The 17,418-nt window shown below is 41.2% G+C and overlaps 1 protein-coding gene across 1 annotated transcript in view; it reads right to left on the bottom strand.

Annotated features, from left to right (window-relative positions):
• Positions 1-16,142, bottom strand: part of GRIP1 (glutamate receptor interacting protein 1) — a 320,846-nt gene extending 304,704 nt beyond the window's left edge. The window contains exon 1 of the mRNA XM_027655497.1: positions 16,030-16,142. Coding sequence (XP_027511298.1) covers positions 16,030-16,084 — 55 coding nt within the window. The 5' untranslated portion in view covers positions 16,085-16,142. The remainder of the gene's footprint in view (positions 1-16,029) is intronic.
• Positions 16,143-17,418: the final 1,276 nt, after the last annotated feature.

Below are 17,418 nucleotides of genomic sequence, written 5' to 3'. Positions count from 1 at the left end.
TTAAGAGTGACAAAGAAAGAAAAAAGGAGAAGAATAGGTGAGACAGAAGAGGGGAAGTGGTTCAGAGACCCTCTGCTATTACCAGCAGGAAGGAGAAAGCAAGGAAAAAGACCCAGAATGACAAATCACACGCACAGAATCTCAAGTGGAAAAAGCTTTCCAACACCTCGAGTAAATCAACAGCTGAAACTGTTTGGGAAGCTTTGTCGGTATTCCCTGAAATTGCTGCTCTTGCTGGGTGCAGACTACTACAGTGATCAGTCCCCATCAAGTTGCTAAAACAGAGCTCACTGCCCAGTATTGCCAGGCATGCTTGTTCATGCTACAAACCAGGCCAGAGACAAAGCTCACTGCAGAGTAAAATCAAAATGTACACAAGCTACTACATTGATTTATTATTTATTTTCATAAATAATTACTCACAAAAAAAATCTTGAACTTTTAATACCATGGCTGCTACAGTACTCACACCCTGCTGCTCCAAAGCAATCAGCGAAGCGGGAATGCTGCCAGAGCAGCTCAGTTCTGCCCACTGTTGAACACACACATTCTTCAGAGCAGTTAACCACCAATTAAAGACAATACAAAAAAGAGGCATTGCAAAAGCCATGCACACTTCTGCTTTCATCACTCGCACACGGGCTTACAGCATGTAACCAGATCTCGGTTTACAGTCTTCCTCCAGAAGTCACTCCAAGGCACATCAAATCATCTATCCCATTTCTAGAAAAAGACAACCATAGACAATACCAAGCAGAAAATTCCAACTGATACGGTCTTTGATGCATGGTCATCTTCCTAGAAGTTACCTCTCTCATCATTAAACATGTACACTTTTCAGTTATGATCAGATGGTAATTTTCTTTATTACATTCTCTCTGAAGTGCCACTGAACTTACACTTCTGAGTTCAAACAGTAAAGTCCACATATTGCCAGTGCTACTAACTTTATTTATCCTTACAATTAGAATTAAAATTTTTCCAATTACTGATTTCTTGAAACCTAAATGTTTCAAGGAAAAAAAAACCACATAACCTTGATATACATAATGCATTATTAAAAAACCAGACATATTTGAGTTCTGGTCATTCCCATGTTGAGCTGCTGGATACATGGCTTTAGAGTGCATGGATACATGCAGAGTGCCTAGTGACAGAGGGCTCCAGAACTCCTGCTTTACATTTGGAAATGATGGGCCCTCAGGGTTTCCCTATTCCCAGCTGCAGAGCTTAGAAACCCACAGCTCAAGTTGTAACATGAGTTGCAAGTTATTTCAACTGTTAAACAGCAGGGAATCTGGAACTGAGAGCCCTCGTTCTCGAAGGGTCCAGATTTTCCAAGCTCTCCTATTCATGGGCAAAAGTACTTCCCTCTTCTTCCACTCATCTCCTAAATAGTGAAGGTAATGGACTATGATATATAAATTAAAATATGTATATTCACCACACAGAAAGTAAAATCAAACATTTAGCTCAAACAAGAAAAACCTTAAGTGAAATAAATAAGGTCCACACATAAAAAGGCATATGCAACCCAAAAAAAAAGGAAAATATATGACCAGCCTTATCAGTGGTTTAACTGAGTTCAAAGAAATGTTCACGGACAAGTTCTGATTTTTCTTAATTCTGTGACTCCAGCTGTTTTTTTCATCTGTTCATGTGAACCAGAAAGAACTAGAAATGTATTTTAACTAGAAAAAAGGGATCTTTGAAAAAAGAAAAAAAAACAGAAAAACATTGAAGACTAACATGAGAGAGAGATGACTGATGGAATTAATAATTCTTGCATAATTAGCAAACAATTTAAAGGATAATGAAGAGGGAAACAGACTATGAGTCGTGTCAGGGTACCCGGGGAAAATGAATAGAAGGGTAACATAACAGTAAAGGACCAATGGACAATACAGTGAGGAGCTCTTCTCAAAGAACAATAATAACTCTAAAAGTAGGGAGAAGGATGGATTTGTGGATTTTCAAGGTTATAATAAAGGTACGTCTGGATCTGGATCTTAGCCTTGGGCTCCAGTCTTCCAGCTTCAGAAAAGACACTGACCAATGACACAGGTGTGGAGAAACAAGCAACATGCACCCACATACAGCAGGTCTCTACCACAGAGATATGGACAGCAGTGACAAGGACAGATACAGGTGAGAGCACACCTCAGTGGGTAACTTCTATCTACCCATTCTCAAGAAAACCAGAACAATCATCAGAGGTATCAAGCAATAACAAAAGACTTTACAAAATTAGACTGTGAATTCCATTTCCACACAAAACTAGTTAGACAATTGATTACAGGATTAAATGAGGCATTTGTAGAGATGACAAGAATACTCACTCTATAATAGTAAGCAATAAAATATAAACAGACATTTCAAATGTAATACAAATTCTCAAACTTCAGGACAACAATAAACTTCTAACCAATATCCCCAAAACGAAGGTTATCCTGCATTTCCTAAGGAGTTTATTGCCTAGAAGCAGGAAATACCAGAGACAGGCGCAGACAAAGTAGATGAGAAGACCTCTGTCTCAATGGTCACAGGAAACAGTCTTCCTGTTTGAACATTATTTTCTCATTCCTTTTCTCTCTATTAAAAGAAAAATCAGTTAAAACTGAAAAAAATTGCATTGCAAAAACTGAAGACTGTTAAAGGAAAAAAACTACGAAATGTTGTGAAGCCATACAAAACTACTAATAACATGAAGACATCAAGGCTAGTATAGGAAATGAAAATCGAAAATATTAGATAAACTAGGGACTTAGGCAAGGTTACTTACGTTACTGGAAAACAATTTCATGTTGTTTTTCCTTTCCTTAAGAAATTGTTCATTTTAATGTTAACTAGAAATAACAAAACATAAAAACAGATTTTGTATATGTTTATTAAATGCTTCACCACAAAAGCAATTAAAACATTTGCAGAATGACGAGACGTAATTAAAACAATTTCAAACAATTTCACCCCATGATTTTTTGCTTATTCCTTAGTTTGACTATCCTAAGCTGACTTTTAATAAATAAAAATTAGAAATACTTTTCCAAACAAATTATTTCTGAATTTCAAACTATGCTTACACAGTCTATACTGTATGCAAAGAAGAAGACGAAGGAACCACTAGACCTTTAAGTTGTTCTTTAATAGAGGTGACATTATGGTAGTATTTCCTTGAATGGGCAAACACCAGCTCACATCTTTGAACACCACAGGATGACCTCTATTTACTGTGTAACATTTATTGAAAAGAAAAGAAAAATCACCAAAACTTCTTATGAAGAAACATTAATCAATCTGCCATTCTTGCCATTGCCAATTTAATAAGGTTTCACAGCAATATATTCTACCTGTTTGCCTATCGGTGTTTATGGGTGTTTTTTGCCTTGAAGATTTTGCCTTGAAGATTCAAATTTTTACTATAACTGCCCTAATTCATTGCAACCTTGAAATACCACAAGAGGGATCAAGTATATAACACTGCATTCCAAACTCAGTTTCAGAAAAAAACAGAATATGATGCTGACAGCAGAATGCAGAATCTAATATAAAAACTATTTACTGCTCTTTACTATACCAGATGATGTTTATAGCTTAAGGGAAGCCAAAGGGTGGTCATGGGGAAAGCAAGCAGTTCTTGCTGTGGTCAGACAGAAAACGAATGGCAATTGCTGTTACACATAATGGGGGAAGCAGCTGAGGTGTTTAAGTCCATCACCATTGAAAAGACAACCCTAGAAGCACAGTAAAGCAGGAGCAAACCCTAAAGGTGTCCGAGACCAACCTCCGAAGCAATCTCCAGTGTAGTCCAAATGACTGAGACATCAGGAGGAACAGTGAAGATTAACACTTAAATCATTCTCTTACAGATGAATGTGGAATCATAGCATCATTTAGGTTGGACAAGACCCTTAAGACCATCAAGTCCAAACATAAACCTAGCACTGCCAAGTCCAGCCTCGTACAATTCTTCTATACAGTCTTATGCACCTTAGTGTTCGCATCTTAGTATTGGCAGAGTAGACTTTTTATAAGATTAAATGTAAACCCTTGGTTTTACATGCAACGGAAAAAATTGTCTCCTCTCTTCTGTGTAATTGGGCTCACAGATTATTATCTCCCAAATTCTGCAATGGCAGATCATAAACTTGCTCTTGAAAGATCAAATAAGCAAAAGTGCATTTATTCTTGTCTACTTTTATGCAGCACCTCAGTTGAAGGGGAAAGATGACATTTTCATTATGAAAATAATGCCCTTCTTTACCTGATTAAACATTTATGTTCAAAAGATGTTCCTTGAAGACTTTTTTGCAGGGAAATTTTCAATAAACACACTGAGATGCACTAGTAAAACAGGAAACTAGCATACACAAACAAATATTCATATGGTTTAATGACTCATACACCAATGTTCTTTACCATGGCAATACTGAAGTCTGTTTAAAGACATGAGTATTGTTTGTTAACAGAGAATTTATTTATTTTTTTAACTGACTGGAAACATACAGAGCACTAGAACAGTTTTATGGCAATGTCATATTGGAGAATAATATTGGGTTTATCCAGCTTTTTCATTATTATTCACCTTACTCCATGGATGATCCATTTGACATTGGCTTCCTGCTTTTGAGGATGAGCAGGTAGAATTGGAATCCTTTCAATGTGTTGTATTCACACAAGTAAGTGCAGTTCTTTTCCCAGGCAGGGAAAAAAAACCCTGCCTCTTTTTCTTCTAGTTGTATTTTCTAACCAGCTATTAAAGAGAAATCTTGTACAATTCTTGCAAACAGGAAAGACTACAGACCACAGTGTTCCAGTGACTGAAGAAGGAGACACGAGAGTTCAAACTGCAAAGCAGATGTCTATTGTGATCTTGCATCAAACCACACCTCTGTCCAAGTTTTTTTTTTCCACAAAGTAATACCTACCTTAAAGAAGAAAGGTTTAAGGTTCATAAACCACTGCTGAAGATGAAGCAAGCTAACAAATTCAAAGTTCTCTCTTCTGATGGACAAAGCAGAAAACATGGACTTGACTGAGAGTATTAATAATTTCCTTTGGAAATTTTAATATTTCTACTATTACTTAGATTTCAGTAACAGCTCCCAGGTGACAAAGTATTTTCAAACTACAGACATCAGCAGTCCACAAAAATAGAAAGACTGTGATGCCTCAGAGCTTTTTGGACTTTTTTAACTTTTGTAGATATTAATGTAGCTGTATTATATCCCTTACCCTGTAGCATAATGTTCACACATACCCAAGCCTATTATCCCACTCCATATCAATCCCTCTAAATTCTGTTAGCGTGTTTAGTCTTCTTTTCAAGGTAGAATTGTAGAAAAACACCCTAAGGCCTGGACCAGAAGATATCACAAAGACACAGCGATCTTCAAGCCCAGAATTTTGGAGGAACTCCAAGAACTGTGTGTGCTGCGAAGAAGACGAAGATGAGGAAGAAGGGGTCCCATAGACCCGAGACAATTCCCAAGGGGGTGTGTTGGGGGGCAGAACTGGGTATGGATAAATCTGGGATTGGAAGGACCTTATTATAAAATCATAGAACCACTGTCAGAGGGCACCTGCGTCATGTGTATTCCCTGGGCCTCAGGCCTGAGATTAAAGGACCTCTCTTTATCTTACCTTATACACTAAATTGGCCCGGAGTCTTTTCTCCACATTCTCTTAAGGCAACAACTGGAATACAAAATCAAAGTAGCAAGGATTATCTGAAAGTATATGTATTTTAAACTGCCTGGGAATTAAGACACATGGCACAAAAATAGCATTGCTATTTTTCCTCCAAACACCTTTCAATGCCAACTCACAGTAACAGCCCCGGAGTGCTAAATCCCTTTCTCAACAGGTGATACTCTCATTCCATCCAATGCCATACTCCAGTTTTCAAAAAACTAAGCCAAATTTGTAACTGTCCCAAATGACAACAGCACAGGTATCCTACTTTCAACAGATTCAACAGAAAATTCTTATTGATTTCAACCACAATGCTACCCTAATTTTGTCCAGTGATAACTTCTGCTTCCAGCGCTGTTACAGTCAAATATGCAGTAGGGAAAAGTTTGTGTTTTTTAGGATCCACGTGCACAATAAATTTGGAAGAAAAAAAAAAAAACCCTCCCAATGTTTCCACTCTGACAAAGATTTTTTTCCTCCACTATGATATATAATAGCCTCTTCATGATAATGAATCAGGTAACTGAAAACACAGTGGGATCTCAGGCCTGTTTGGGTAAATGGTATGTGTCACTTTTTGTGATAAAACTGCCATCTCTGAGTATATATTTTTTGCACATTACTTTCATTCACGATGTAACATTTTTCAATGCAAAGAAAAGATATTTTTCCACCAGAAAAAAAAAAAGAATATAAAACATCCTACAGTTAAACACATTTAACTTCTCTTCCAACAAAGAACATGAGGAATAAGTAAAGGAGTACCACCTAAGAAAAATTTGCTTTACATGTTCTCTGGGAAACCCTAGTCTTTTAATAAAAAGAGAGGGAGAAAATTTACAGTCTTTTAAATCCCTTTTACTGGCTTTTTCTTTCCCCCTCAAAACAGGCATTTAGAACTACCCTTTGATCCACTTAAGCATATACATTATAAGACTAAATTTAAGCACACTGACTTCAAAAGGATTATTCATTCTCAAGTATCTACATCAAAAGGAGCATGGCCAGTAGGTCAAGGGAGGTGATCCTCCCCTTCTACTCTGCTCTTGTGAGATCCCACCTGTAGCACTGTGTACAGTTGTGGTGCCCCCAACACAAGAAGGACCTGGAACTGTTGGAGCAAGTCCAGAGGAGAGCCACAAAGTTGGTAAGAGGACTAGAGTACCTCTCCTACAAAGACAGGCTGAGAGAGTTGAGGCTGGAGAAGAGAAGGTTGCGTGAAGACCTCATAGCAACCTTCCAGTATGTGAAGAGAGCACAAGAGGAACTCTTCATCAGGAACTGCAGGGATAGGACAAGGGGGAATGGCTTCAAACTGAGAGCAGGTTTAGATTAGATGTTAGGAAGATATTCTTTACTGTGTGGAGGGTGAGACACTGGGACAGGTTGCCCATAGAAGTTGTAGATGCCCCTTTCCTGAAGATGTTCAAAGTCAGGTTGGATGGGGCTTTGAGCAACCTGGTGTTGTGGAAGGTGTCCCTGCCCACAGCAAGGGGTTGGAATAAGATGATCTTTAAGGTCCCTTCCAACCCAAATCATTCTATAATTCTATCTGTACACATAAGCAGCAAAGGTCTCAGTAGCCTTGACTTAGAGAACTTTTTCAGATGAGCATCAAATGAACTGGGACCAGATGCATAATCCATTCATACAGCTAAAAGCTAACCAACACTACTGAGTGTTATGATCTGATCAGAAAAATACGTATATTTTTAAATACTTTGCTGGATTAGGGATTCCATGCAGGACAGTTTGCTGGTTCAAGCCTTTCACGTGCACATTCTGCTGATAGACAGATCTCTTTTGGACATATTATGAATTCATAACAAGTTTTTTTTCTTTTAATCCTCAGCATGCTATCGATTGAGGCAAAATGCTTAATATTTGATTATGAGCTGGAATCCACATGCCAATACAGTAATTTACGTGTCTAAACTTGAATACACGGATTCATAACATTAGGCTAAAAATTGTTCTATTTAAAGAATACTGTCACAAACCATGACTTTAAAACAATCTCAGGAACAGACCTTCACTTGTGCTCCCTGTGTATTGTACTTCAGTAGCACAGAATGCCAAAAAGGGTATATTCTTAAATACCATGAAAATGCTTACCTTTAACCCTGCACACTCTTAAATGTGTATAAACACAATTCTCAGTCTCTTGTGTAGTAATAGTCTAATTCAGTATCAACCAAAAAATTACAGTGCATTCACATAACTGCATAAACCCCCAAATTTGTCAAGTAAGACATTTAGAGGTTTCACATAAACATAAATTGAATTTTCTTTTTAATGACTGAAAGTAAAACCACACAAATTAAAAAAAGACACTTCATATAATTATTACAGGAAGTTAGCACTAAGGAAACAATAAGCAACACTTGAAACAAATCAATTAAAGGCTATTTTTCAATACTTTTCTTCAGAGTACCAGCCTAAACACCACAGAATTGCTTGGTTTCAATGAACAGGCCAATCATGGTATTTCTTCTTTGTGCTGACTTCCTTCTTTGCAGTTAAAGAAAAATTAAATATGCTTAGTTACAGAAAGGGGTCAGAAGAAAATATTGCCAACTCTGATAAGAACAGAAGAAAAGGAAGGAGTCATGGAAAAGGACAGAAATTTCAAAACTACCCTGATGTATATTATAAGCTGGGAAAGAAAAAAGACATTCAAGAGTAGTTTTTCAGATGACAAGGGATTCCATAACTCAGCTACAAGGATGCTTCTCATAGCTAAACCTGAAGACGACATCATAAAAATCTCAGAGTTTGTGCTTTTTAAAATTACTTCAATCACTTCACAAAAAAGAAACATATGTACAGGAATATGGCTCAAGGCACTACTTACCTACTACCCTGATCTTTGACAAAAGCAGAAATTAGAATATAGAGCCAGCAGCTGAACCTTCCTCTTTTTCTTTGGTTCAAAAAATATATCTTTAATGGCAGAGGAAAAGTTATCTGAAAATTAAAGTTATTTTCATATTAAAGTATTCTGAAAAGCAAGAATCAGTTCCCACTAAATATTTAAACAAATAGCAGTGAATATATCTAAAATGTCTCTAAGAAGAATGATGAACTACTGCAAAACACAGTATTCATAATTATTGTTTCTTAAACAAATACATAAATATAGGTATCAGTGCATGCCTAAATCTGTGCGCATGTTAAAGAAATGCCTTAAGCAGACAGGAAATTTCAAAAACTTCAGAGTTAGTGCACTCAAGACAGACACAGAAAATAAGAGAGCAAAGAACATTGCTTCTAAGTTGTGATGCAGAATCAGTGAAATGCAGAACTTGCACTGATAATGACTTTGAAAAAAACCCAAACATTAGATGATCAGCATCATTCAGAGCCATAAAATCTTACCACTTCATACCACAGAAAACACCAGAAGAGTTTGCGTTCCCCAGCCACCCAGCACAGTCAGTGCCAGCAGGAAGAGGAAAGCAAAAAACAAACAAACAAAAAATCAAGCAAACAAGCAAACAAAAAACCCACCAAAAAACCCCAAAACACTAGCAGGGTGATACAGCAATCAAGATTACTCGTATCCAACATAAATGTTATTATTTTACCCTGAATTTTACAGAGTGTCACAATCATCTTGCCTGAATGAAACACTGAGCAGGTGATCACCCTGACCCCATACACCTAGGATGCTTTAGTCCGTTTTTGCCTAAGTCAGAATGGATGGTACTCTTGACATTTCAACATGCATAAATTCAAATGGTCTAGGTAAAACATTCAAACACAATAAAATTTTACAGCCACAATCATAAGACCCTTACAGATAATTAATGACTCTGCATCTTTTTTTCCAAGAGCATCAGCATGACTAACTAAAGAGGGGTCAGATACAGGCAATAGGGAGAAAGTGCACATCAAGTCTTACCTACTTTAACCACCAGAGTGCAACATGATCTTGACAGCTCTTCAGGGAAGCCTTGAGCTATGGCAGCTCAGGTAATTTTGAATAATACTAAAGAAACAATCCATAGTAGGGATATAGGTATGTATTGAGATTCAAGGGAAGTTGTCTACATCTAAATTACTAAAGAATCTAACACTGAAGCTTCTGTGTTTCCAGTCATGTCACTCTCTAATGTTTCAGTGCACAAGAAGCTCTGATCAAAAACTTGTTTAGAGCTTATACCCTTCATAGCTCCCAGATAACCACAAAAGTAACTGTGCCTGTCAGTGGCAAACAGTGCTTCAAATTCTACATGTTGCTGTTCTTTGACGCAAGTTAGTGTTTGCTGCCATCACTCTCTGTTATCAAACATAACTGCATTTCTCATGAACATTAGTAAAAGCTGCTTCCCCTCTGAAAAAAAAATTATTTGTTTTCACCCAGTATCTCACATTTTCTTTCTATGTGGGGAAAAACCTTGCTTATGACTCAGACACAGTAGATGATCATCTCCCAGCAATCAGTGAAGACCGTATCTTCATGAAGATTCTGCAAGATTTAGCAAACTCTTTTAATACTACAGGCCATAAAATGCTGCTAACTTGGCTGTGCAGATCGCAAGAGATGTAGATGCTTTTTGCCTATTCTCAGTTTCCTTCATGCTGAAAGGGCACTAGGGAGCAATTGTTGCCTCCTTTCCATCCCTGTGTTAGAGTCCTCCTGGTCCCAGCAGATTTTAAGAGAAAGAATGTAAAAACTGACAGAGCGTGCCTGTGTCCTTTGCATGCTGACGAAAACCACCTCTAGAGTGTCATCTTATCCCACCTGGCAAAGGGTTTCAACAACATTCAGTTTAGCAAACAGAGAAAGACCAGCTGTCCAAGACACAGTTCAGTCAAGACTGCAAGACTGAGGTGAAAAGAGGTAGAAGCTCTGACAAGGCAAGGACAGAATACATACAACTGGTAATTAGTATTTTGTTATTAATCTATCTTCTAGAATTAATGTTTTCCAATTTGAGATTTCGTTGTAGTTTCAGATGCAGAAATGCAGCTAGTTAAGCCAGCTTCTTATGTCAGCAGCTGAGATATGATGACGCTTCCTTTTATTTTCGTCCTTCCTCACCTTTATTTTGTCCATCACTTCTTCACCTTAAATGTAAGCAACTACAGTGTGCTTTGCATATCATAACTGACCAAATGTCCCAATTGTTCACGCACTAGGTATCTATCCGGACTCTACACTAAGTTTCGGCAATGCCTTCCAAGCATCTCTCTCCACATGTTCATCCCCAACACCCAGTCCTCACAAAAGGCTTTCTGCCATCCAGGTTACACTTTAACTTTTCACAAGGCATGTGACAGAAGTGAGAAAACAGATAAAGACAAACAGAAGGCCTCTGCACAAGGTTTCCAATCCTAGGTCTCCAGTTCTCATTTTCTTGAGTTTCTGAGGACCCATGTAAGAAGAAAGAGATTCCTCTTGCCTTACTAGGTGAGAGCCTGAAACACAATGAACAGTCACCCTCAGCCTTCTGTGTTCAAAATCTAGAAGCTAATTTTTAACATGCACCTGGAAAGAGTATGAAGCATAACCTCTCTAAACTGGCCTCCTTTGATCAGATGCAAATTGCTAACCCACAATAACATGATTAAATTCAGTAAGAGGCTCATATCTCTCCCTTATCTAAGAAACCAATTCTCTTCCAGCTTAAGATGAGCAGACAAGCTCACGCAGCAGTAACCTCAGGGATAGATGCTTGTTGTCAGCACATCTTCCATGAGAACATGATGGTTTTGAATTTGAGGATTCATACAATACTTGCATATTTTTTATCCTTGAGTCCTGGGGTTTAAAACATTTCCTAATGTTTCCTTTGAAATGCTTTCTAAAGTTCACCTCATTTCCCTGACTTTCAAGAACTGTGAACATGGATGGAAGAGTAGAAAATAAAAATACAGTCTTTCCCTCTTCCTCAGTGTAACTGGGCTAATGTGTTAAATGTAGAGGCAAAACAACTGTGGAACACACAGTACCTTAAAAAAAGAGAAAATAAACAAGGCCAAAGCATACTTAGATGCATTCTTAAAATTAACAAGCATGTACATTAAGGGATCTCAAGCAGTCCCATAGCGAGCATACAAGATATACAAATACTGTTTTCTGTACTCAAGTCAAACTTAATCAGCTCTCAAGTTGAAACAGGAGTTCCATAAAACACCTTCATTTAACTTGACTGGAAGGGATACTGAGCAAAATTCCAGTAATATTTTTCTTCTTAAAGTATTTACTCAGATATCACTTGAACAACAAGTTCAAGTTTAGGTGGTTTATATCAAGATCTGATTTAATGTCTCAGGCAGAAAACTGGGAAGGAGGGAAGTGTGCCCAGAATTTTACAGACACTGTCTTATACTGGTACATCTTCACATGTCATTTTAGAAACGACAGGGCTTACTGCATCAGGTATATCTTACAGATCTTTTGCTCAACACAGAACACAATTCCCGTTCTCTAAAGGAAACAACACTCTTTGTGATAATTGTGGTGGTGGAAGCCAGAAGCAGCATAATCACTGCAGAATACTGTTCGATTACAGAGCAGGCAGCAGAACACCACTAACTGAGCTGCAGCATGCACAAAAAAAGGGAGCTATCCACTTCATATTTTAAGTATGGTTTTAGCCTCTGAAAACTAGCACAATATGATTTTTTAGTTGATGTAAGTATCCCACATAATTTCCACAGTGAAGACATCTAAAAATACTTGTTGAAATACCATGGATTGCCACCTCTCAGAGGAGAATCTTCTCTACCACAAAGCACTCTCATAAATGCTAAACTCGACATGCATACACATGCTCTGATGCTTGGAACATTAACCCAGGTTACTCTCCTTCACTCAGGGTATCAATTGTTGCCAAGGTGAGCCAACAGCATTGACCACATCTCTGCTACTTCATTTCATCAAGATCGGCCAATTTCCATCAGCAAAATTCTGATTTTGTCAAGTTTTTGGATAACCTCTATTTCAGCACATGACTTGTAGGAACAACAACAACAGGCTGCACGCTAAGGACTTTTTGAGGTAGGTATTCAATATGGATGGGGGGGTTCTGATGCAAAGAAGAGGCAAACAAGAATACCCATGCACTAAAATAACCCTACCTGGAGCAAACCCAGTGTGTCTGCACAAGGTTATCACTGTTTGCAATATCCCAGTAGCTCCCCACATCAAAACAAAGCAGCTCCTTGGATAGTTTTTAAGTTGATCCCTCACACCAGAACATTCTACTGCAGTAGCACTGCCATCCAGACGTACGAGATGAACTGAGCATCAGGGGTGAGGCAACAGCCTTGAAGTGCTCCCCAAAGCAGTGCTGCATTGGTTTGGACAAAGACCATCAGTACCCAGTGAAACTTGTATGCTGCAGCGCCTTGAGGATACAGCAAGATTTTCACGTCCACATCCTCTCTAACAAATCCACCCACCTCTCAAGTCTCACATCTTAGTGCCCAGAACTTCTCTCTCTTCCACAGTTGAGGACACGAGGGTCCAATCAGCTTCCTACAAGGTGCATGCAGAGGACCTAGGATCCGTATTAGACAGAGCTCTCGAGAAGCTGCTAAAGGGAAGCTTATGAGGTTTGAGGGGGAAAGATGCTTTAGTACTAATCATTTCTGGTTCACCAGAGGGAAATCTTTCCCTTCCCAGTTTTCCCAGCACCTCCAGTGCCAACATTTTCCAGTTCAAATCTGCTGCTACAAATAGACTGGAAATTAAGGCTGCACAATACCTGTTTATTATGACAGAGAAGGGGGTATGAACCATGGATATAATAAAACCAGCAGGGGAGGCTTCCCTAAAAGGGAAAGACAGCAGGAAGCACATGGATAAACTGGCATTAGTTAGCTACTCAGTTATCTTCTGAGGTTTTGTTTGGTTTGTGGTTGTGGAGTATTTTTCTGGTTTGGATGGGTTGTTTTTATCCTTTTCATTTTATAGTTGGTTTTACAAGTGATCACCACAGAGACACTTCAGCGCCAAATTAATTTAGCAGGTCTGTGTTGTTATACAGCAAAATCACAACTAGTCAGTCCTGTTGGTGTTCATGAAGTTGAATAAAGCCTAGCTCCTCTCACAGGAACAAAACACTGGTTTAAACAATTAGATCACAGGAACATAAAATCAAAGAAAATACATGTGCATTTAAATATTTCTTATTTTTATATTCTATAAGAGTATTATTATCCAATATACACATGCACTTAGGATCAATAAATGGATATTCTACATCCTATATGTAAGCAGGCTTGTATATGTGAATAAAAGGAATTTATATTAGTAAATATTTCACACCCAGTATTACTCCATATCAAAAACACAGAAAGTTATCGGCTACAATGTGAGTTTCAAATAACACTATTTACATTCACAGAAGTCTTCTGATAGCACGATGTACACAAAATGTTCTGCAGAGTAACTGAATGGAAATATTTTCTAGAAACAGAAGAGGGAGATGTTAGCACAGCTGGCTTTGAACCAGAATTTAACTGTATCTGTAATTGCCTTTTACTCAATGCCACACTAAACTCCTACATTAGCTAAAGATGCACCTCCATTTCATTACTACACTGGCTGTTTTTCTGTCTAGTTTGAAAGCTTTATTTCATCTATTCTTCATACTCAAGAACTATTAAATTCAACACTGATTAACTATTTTGACTATTTAATATTTTTCCGAGTCTAAATCAGAAAAGTTCCAGTGACTGGAATCCTGCTAAATTACTAAATAAACTTGAGCACTGTACAATGCAACATACTTCAGAAGGTAATAATTTACTTTAGGCACAGTTATTTACACAACTGAAATACAATAAAGGAAAGCACCAGTGATAAGACTATTAACATATAAATCTATTCAGCTCCATAATGAGAATGAAAGAGATTAAACAGAAATAGGAATAAACAAGAACTGTTAAGAAATCAGTATTCTAACTGGCATTAAACCCATCAGAGCAAAACCACCACCATTGTTTACTCTGAATAACGACAAGTCCGCACGTTACAGCTCATGACACAACCTTAATGCAGAATATGAGAAAATCTTTCCAGTTTCTGACATAGCCAGACAAGACCCTTTCTGAAGTTCCCTCATCTGTAAAAGCATCTGATATATTTTGACAACTGTCATCCATCCTGTTTCTGTGATTCCTCAGCTACACAGATTCCTGACATAAAGAAATATGACCACAGATTTCAGTAATGATGTATTTACTAAGAGTAAAGACTAAAAATCTTGCTTTTCACAGCTGAAATGCCTGTTCCCATTTCAGTGACTATTTTCATGATGTCATATATTTGCAATGAACTTCCCATTAGGGATAGGATTTACTAGTCAGAAGCAGGGCAGCAGTTCTGCAACAGACCTCCACCTCCAATGCAAGGGAACAAGATTTCTTCCATACAGCAAACAGAACCTCCTCCTTTTTAATACTTGGTGAATTGTTGTCCCTAGCAGGACAGCCAGCTACCCAGCCTGGCGGCAACCAAACCCAAACGTCCTACTCAGGACTCCATATGCTACCACAGAATTAAACTGTAAATCAAAGACGTAAGACGACGGACACACCTGAGTGTAAATGATGTACGAGCCTTTTTGCCTTTGACTTACAGGCAGAGCAAGTGACACAACACCAGCCGTGACAAAAGCTCTCTCTTGACGAAAGGGCAAAGTTACCTTTCTATTAGAATAAATAGAGCGTTTATTTTGAAAAGCGACCAGAAATGATCTCGCTTCCGCCAGCACCGACCCGTACGACGGAGTTGGGGAACCTGAGGCCATCCCTGGGCCGCTGACAGGACTCGGGGCAGCTCCTGCGGGCGCTGCTGGGCACCGAGGCGCGATCGCTGTCAGTTCGCAGCGGGCGATCGCGGCCCCGCGGTGCCGGCATCCCACGAGGAGCGACGAGACAGGTCCAGCAGCGGCCCGGGGCAGAGCCACACGCGGGGAAGTTTCCCGAAGTCACTCGGAGCACCCCCGCGCCCCCCGGCTCACGCGCCCCCCCGGCTGTAGAAGCCCGGGCCGGGGCAGCGCGGGCGGCAGCACCGCGGAGAAAAGTTAGTTGCTGCGAGGGTGGGAGCGGCGGGGCCCGGCCCAGTGTGTCCCCCCCGCCCCGCCGCGGGTGCCGGCCCCCGGCTGCCGCCGCCCCGCACGGCCCCCGCTCCAGGACCGCGGCGGCGGAGCAAGATGGAAGGCGCGGGGCCGCCCGCCCGTCCCACCGCGGGGCGGGTGCCGCCGTGCCCCGGGGATGGGCTGGGGAGGGGGCGCCCGGCGGCGCCGCAGCCCCCCGCCCGCCAGCCTGCCTGCCTTCCCGCGCGGCGGGCGGCTGGCGCCTCCGGTGCTCCGCGCTCACCTCGCTCCGGCTCGGCTTGCAGGCAGATGGGGATGTTCTTCTTCCAGCCCGGCATGGCTCCGCGCTCCCCGCTCAGCGCTGCTGCGGCGGCGGGGGGCGGCTCATGGCAGGGAGAGGCGGCGGCGACCCGCGCGCAGCGGGAAGTCAGCGGCTCCGGCGGGCAAGGGCGGAGGGGCGGCGGCCGCGCCGTGGGAGGGAGGGAGGGAGGACGGGGGAGGGGAGGCGGCGGAGCTCCGCCAGCCTGGGGGACGGGAGGCAGGGAGGAAGGGAAGGCGAGGGCTCTCCCCGGTTCAGCCGGGGACCGGAGGGGTGGGCGGGGGGATTGTGGGAGGCAGAGGGAGGTGCGGAGCAGTGCCCGGCCCCGGCGCCGCCGGCAGGTGGCTGGAGCTGGTGGCTGCACAATGGAGAGCCCGGGGCGGCCTCGCTCGGCCCCGCTCGAGCACGGCGGGACCAGGTGGGGCGGGACGGGGCGGGGCAGGGGTCGCCACCGCCTTTCGGCCGCCAGGTGCCGGCGGGGCGCGGAGCTCCCGCGGCGCAGGATCGGGGGCTGCGGGCGCGGCCGCGCCACGAGTGTTGGCGGCCGCGAGGACGGCAGCGGGGTGTGGAACTGCACCCCGTGCAAGGGTCTGAGTTGCGGCCCCTGCGGGCGCCCGAGGTACAGGGACGGCGTGTGCTGCCCGTCCCGCCAGCCCCTCGTCTCGCCCCGCGGCTCCCGCCTCAGGGAGGCACCACTGGAACGGGCTCGTCCCTTTTTTTTTCGCGATTCCCGACTGGCCAGTTTGCCTGCACGTAGGTGTGCGAAAGCTGGACAATAAGGAGTTAAAACAGAGGCAAAGTCCCATGGAACGGCACCGACAGCCCCCTGATCAAATAAAAAAGAATTTGCACCATAAAGAGTCCAGGACCCGATTGTGACAGGTCGGATTTCTGTTACTATTACAGCCAATTCCTTGCGACCATTTGACCAAAGGACCTCAAATCTCACCACTAAAATTATTTCGGACACAACCATGTCCTAATAGGAGAGTAATGCTGCGGCAATTAAGTATTGCTTTTAATTTTTACAGGGAAAAAACAACCACCATGAAAATTAAAAGTGGCAGGTTTGAATGTTACTTGAAAATAATGATAGTAGTACAGGTGACGGGTTTTTTTAATCTTCCAAGGCACTTCCTGGCATGGACTGCAATAAGAGCTTCATCCTGCCTAAAAATTGTGTTGTGATTATATTTATATTGTCAGTGCTTTCTTCATATTTATAGAAACCGTGTCATTTTATGTGGTCAAACAACTACATGTGAACCCTTTATTCAGATGAAGATTCGAAGGGTTTCCTAGGTTTAATTTATACTGTAAATATGACAGTTTCCTGACACAGCATTCTTCTGT

Source organism: Corapipo altera, unplaced genomic scaffold, assembly GCF_003945725.1.
Source record: "Corapipo altera isolate COAL_440 unplaced genomic scaffold, ASM394572v1 1, whole genome shotgun sequence".
NCBI lineage: Eukaryota > Metazoa > Chordata > Aves > Passeriformes > Pipridae > Corapipo > Corapipo altera.
This window is presented reverse-complemented; position numbering and strand designations above follow the sequence as displayed.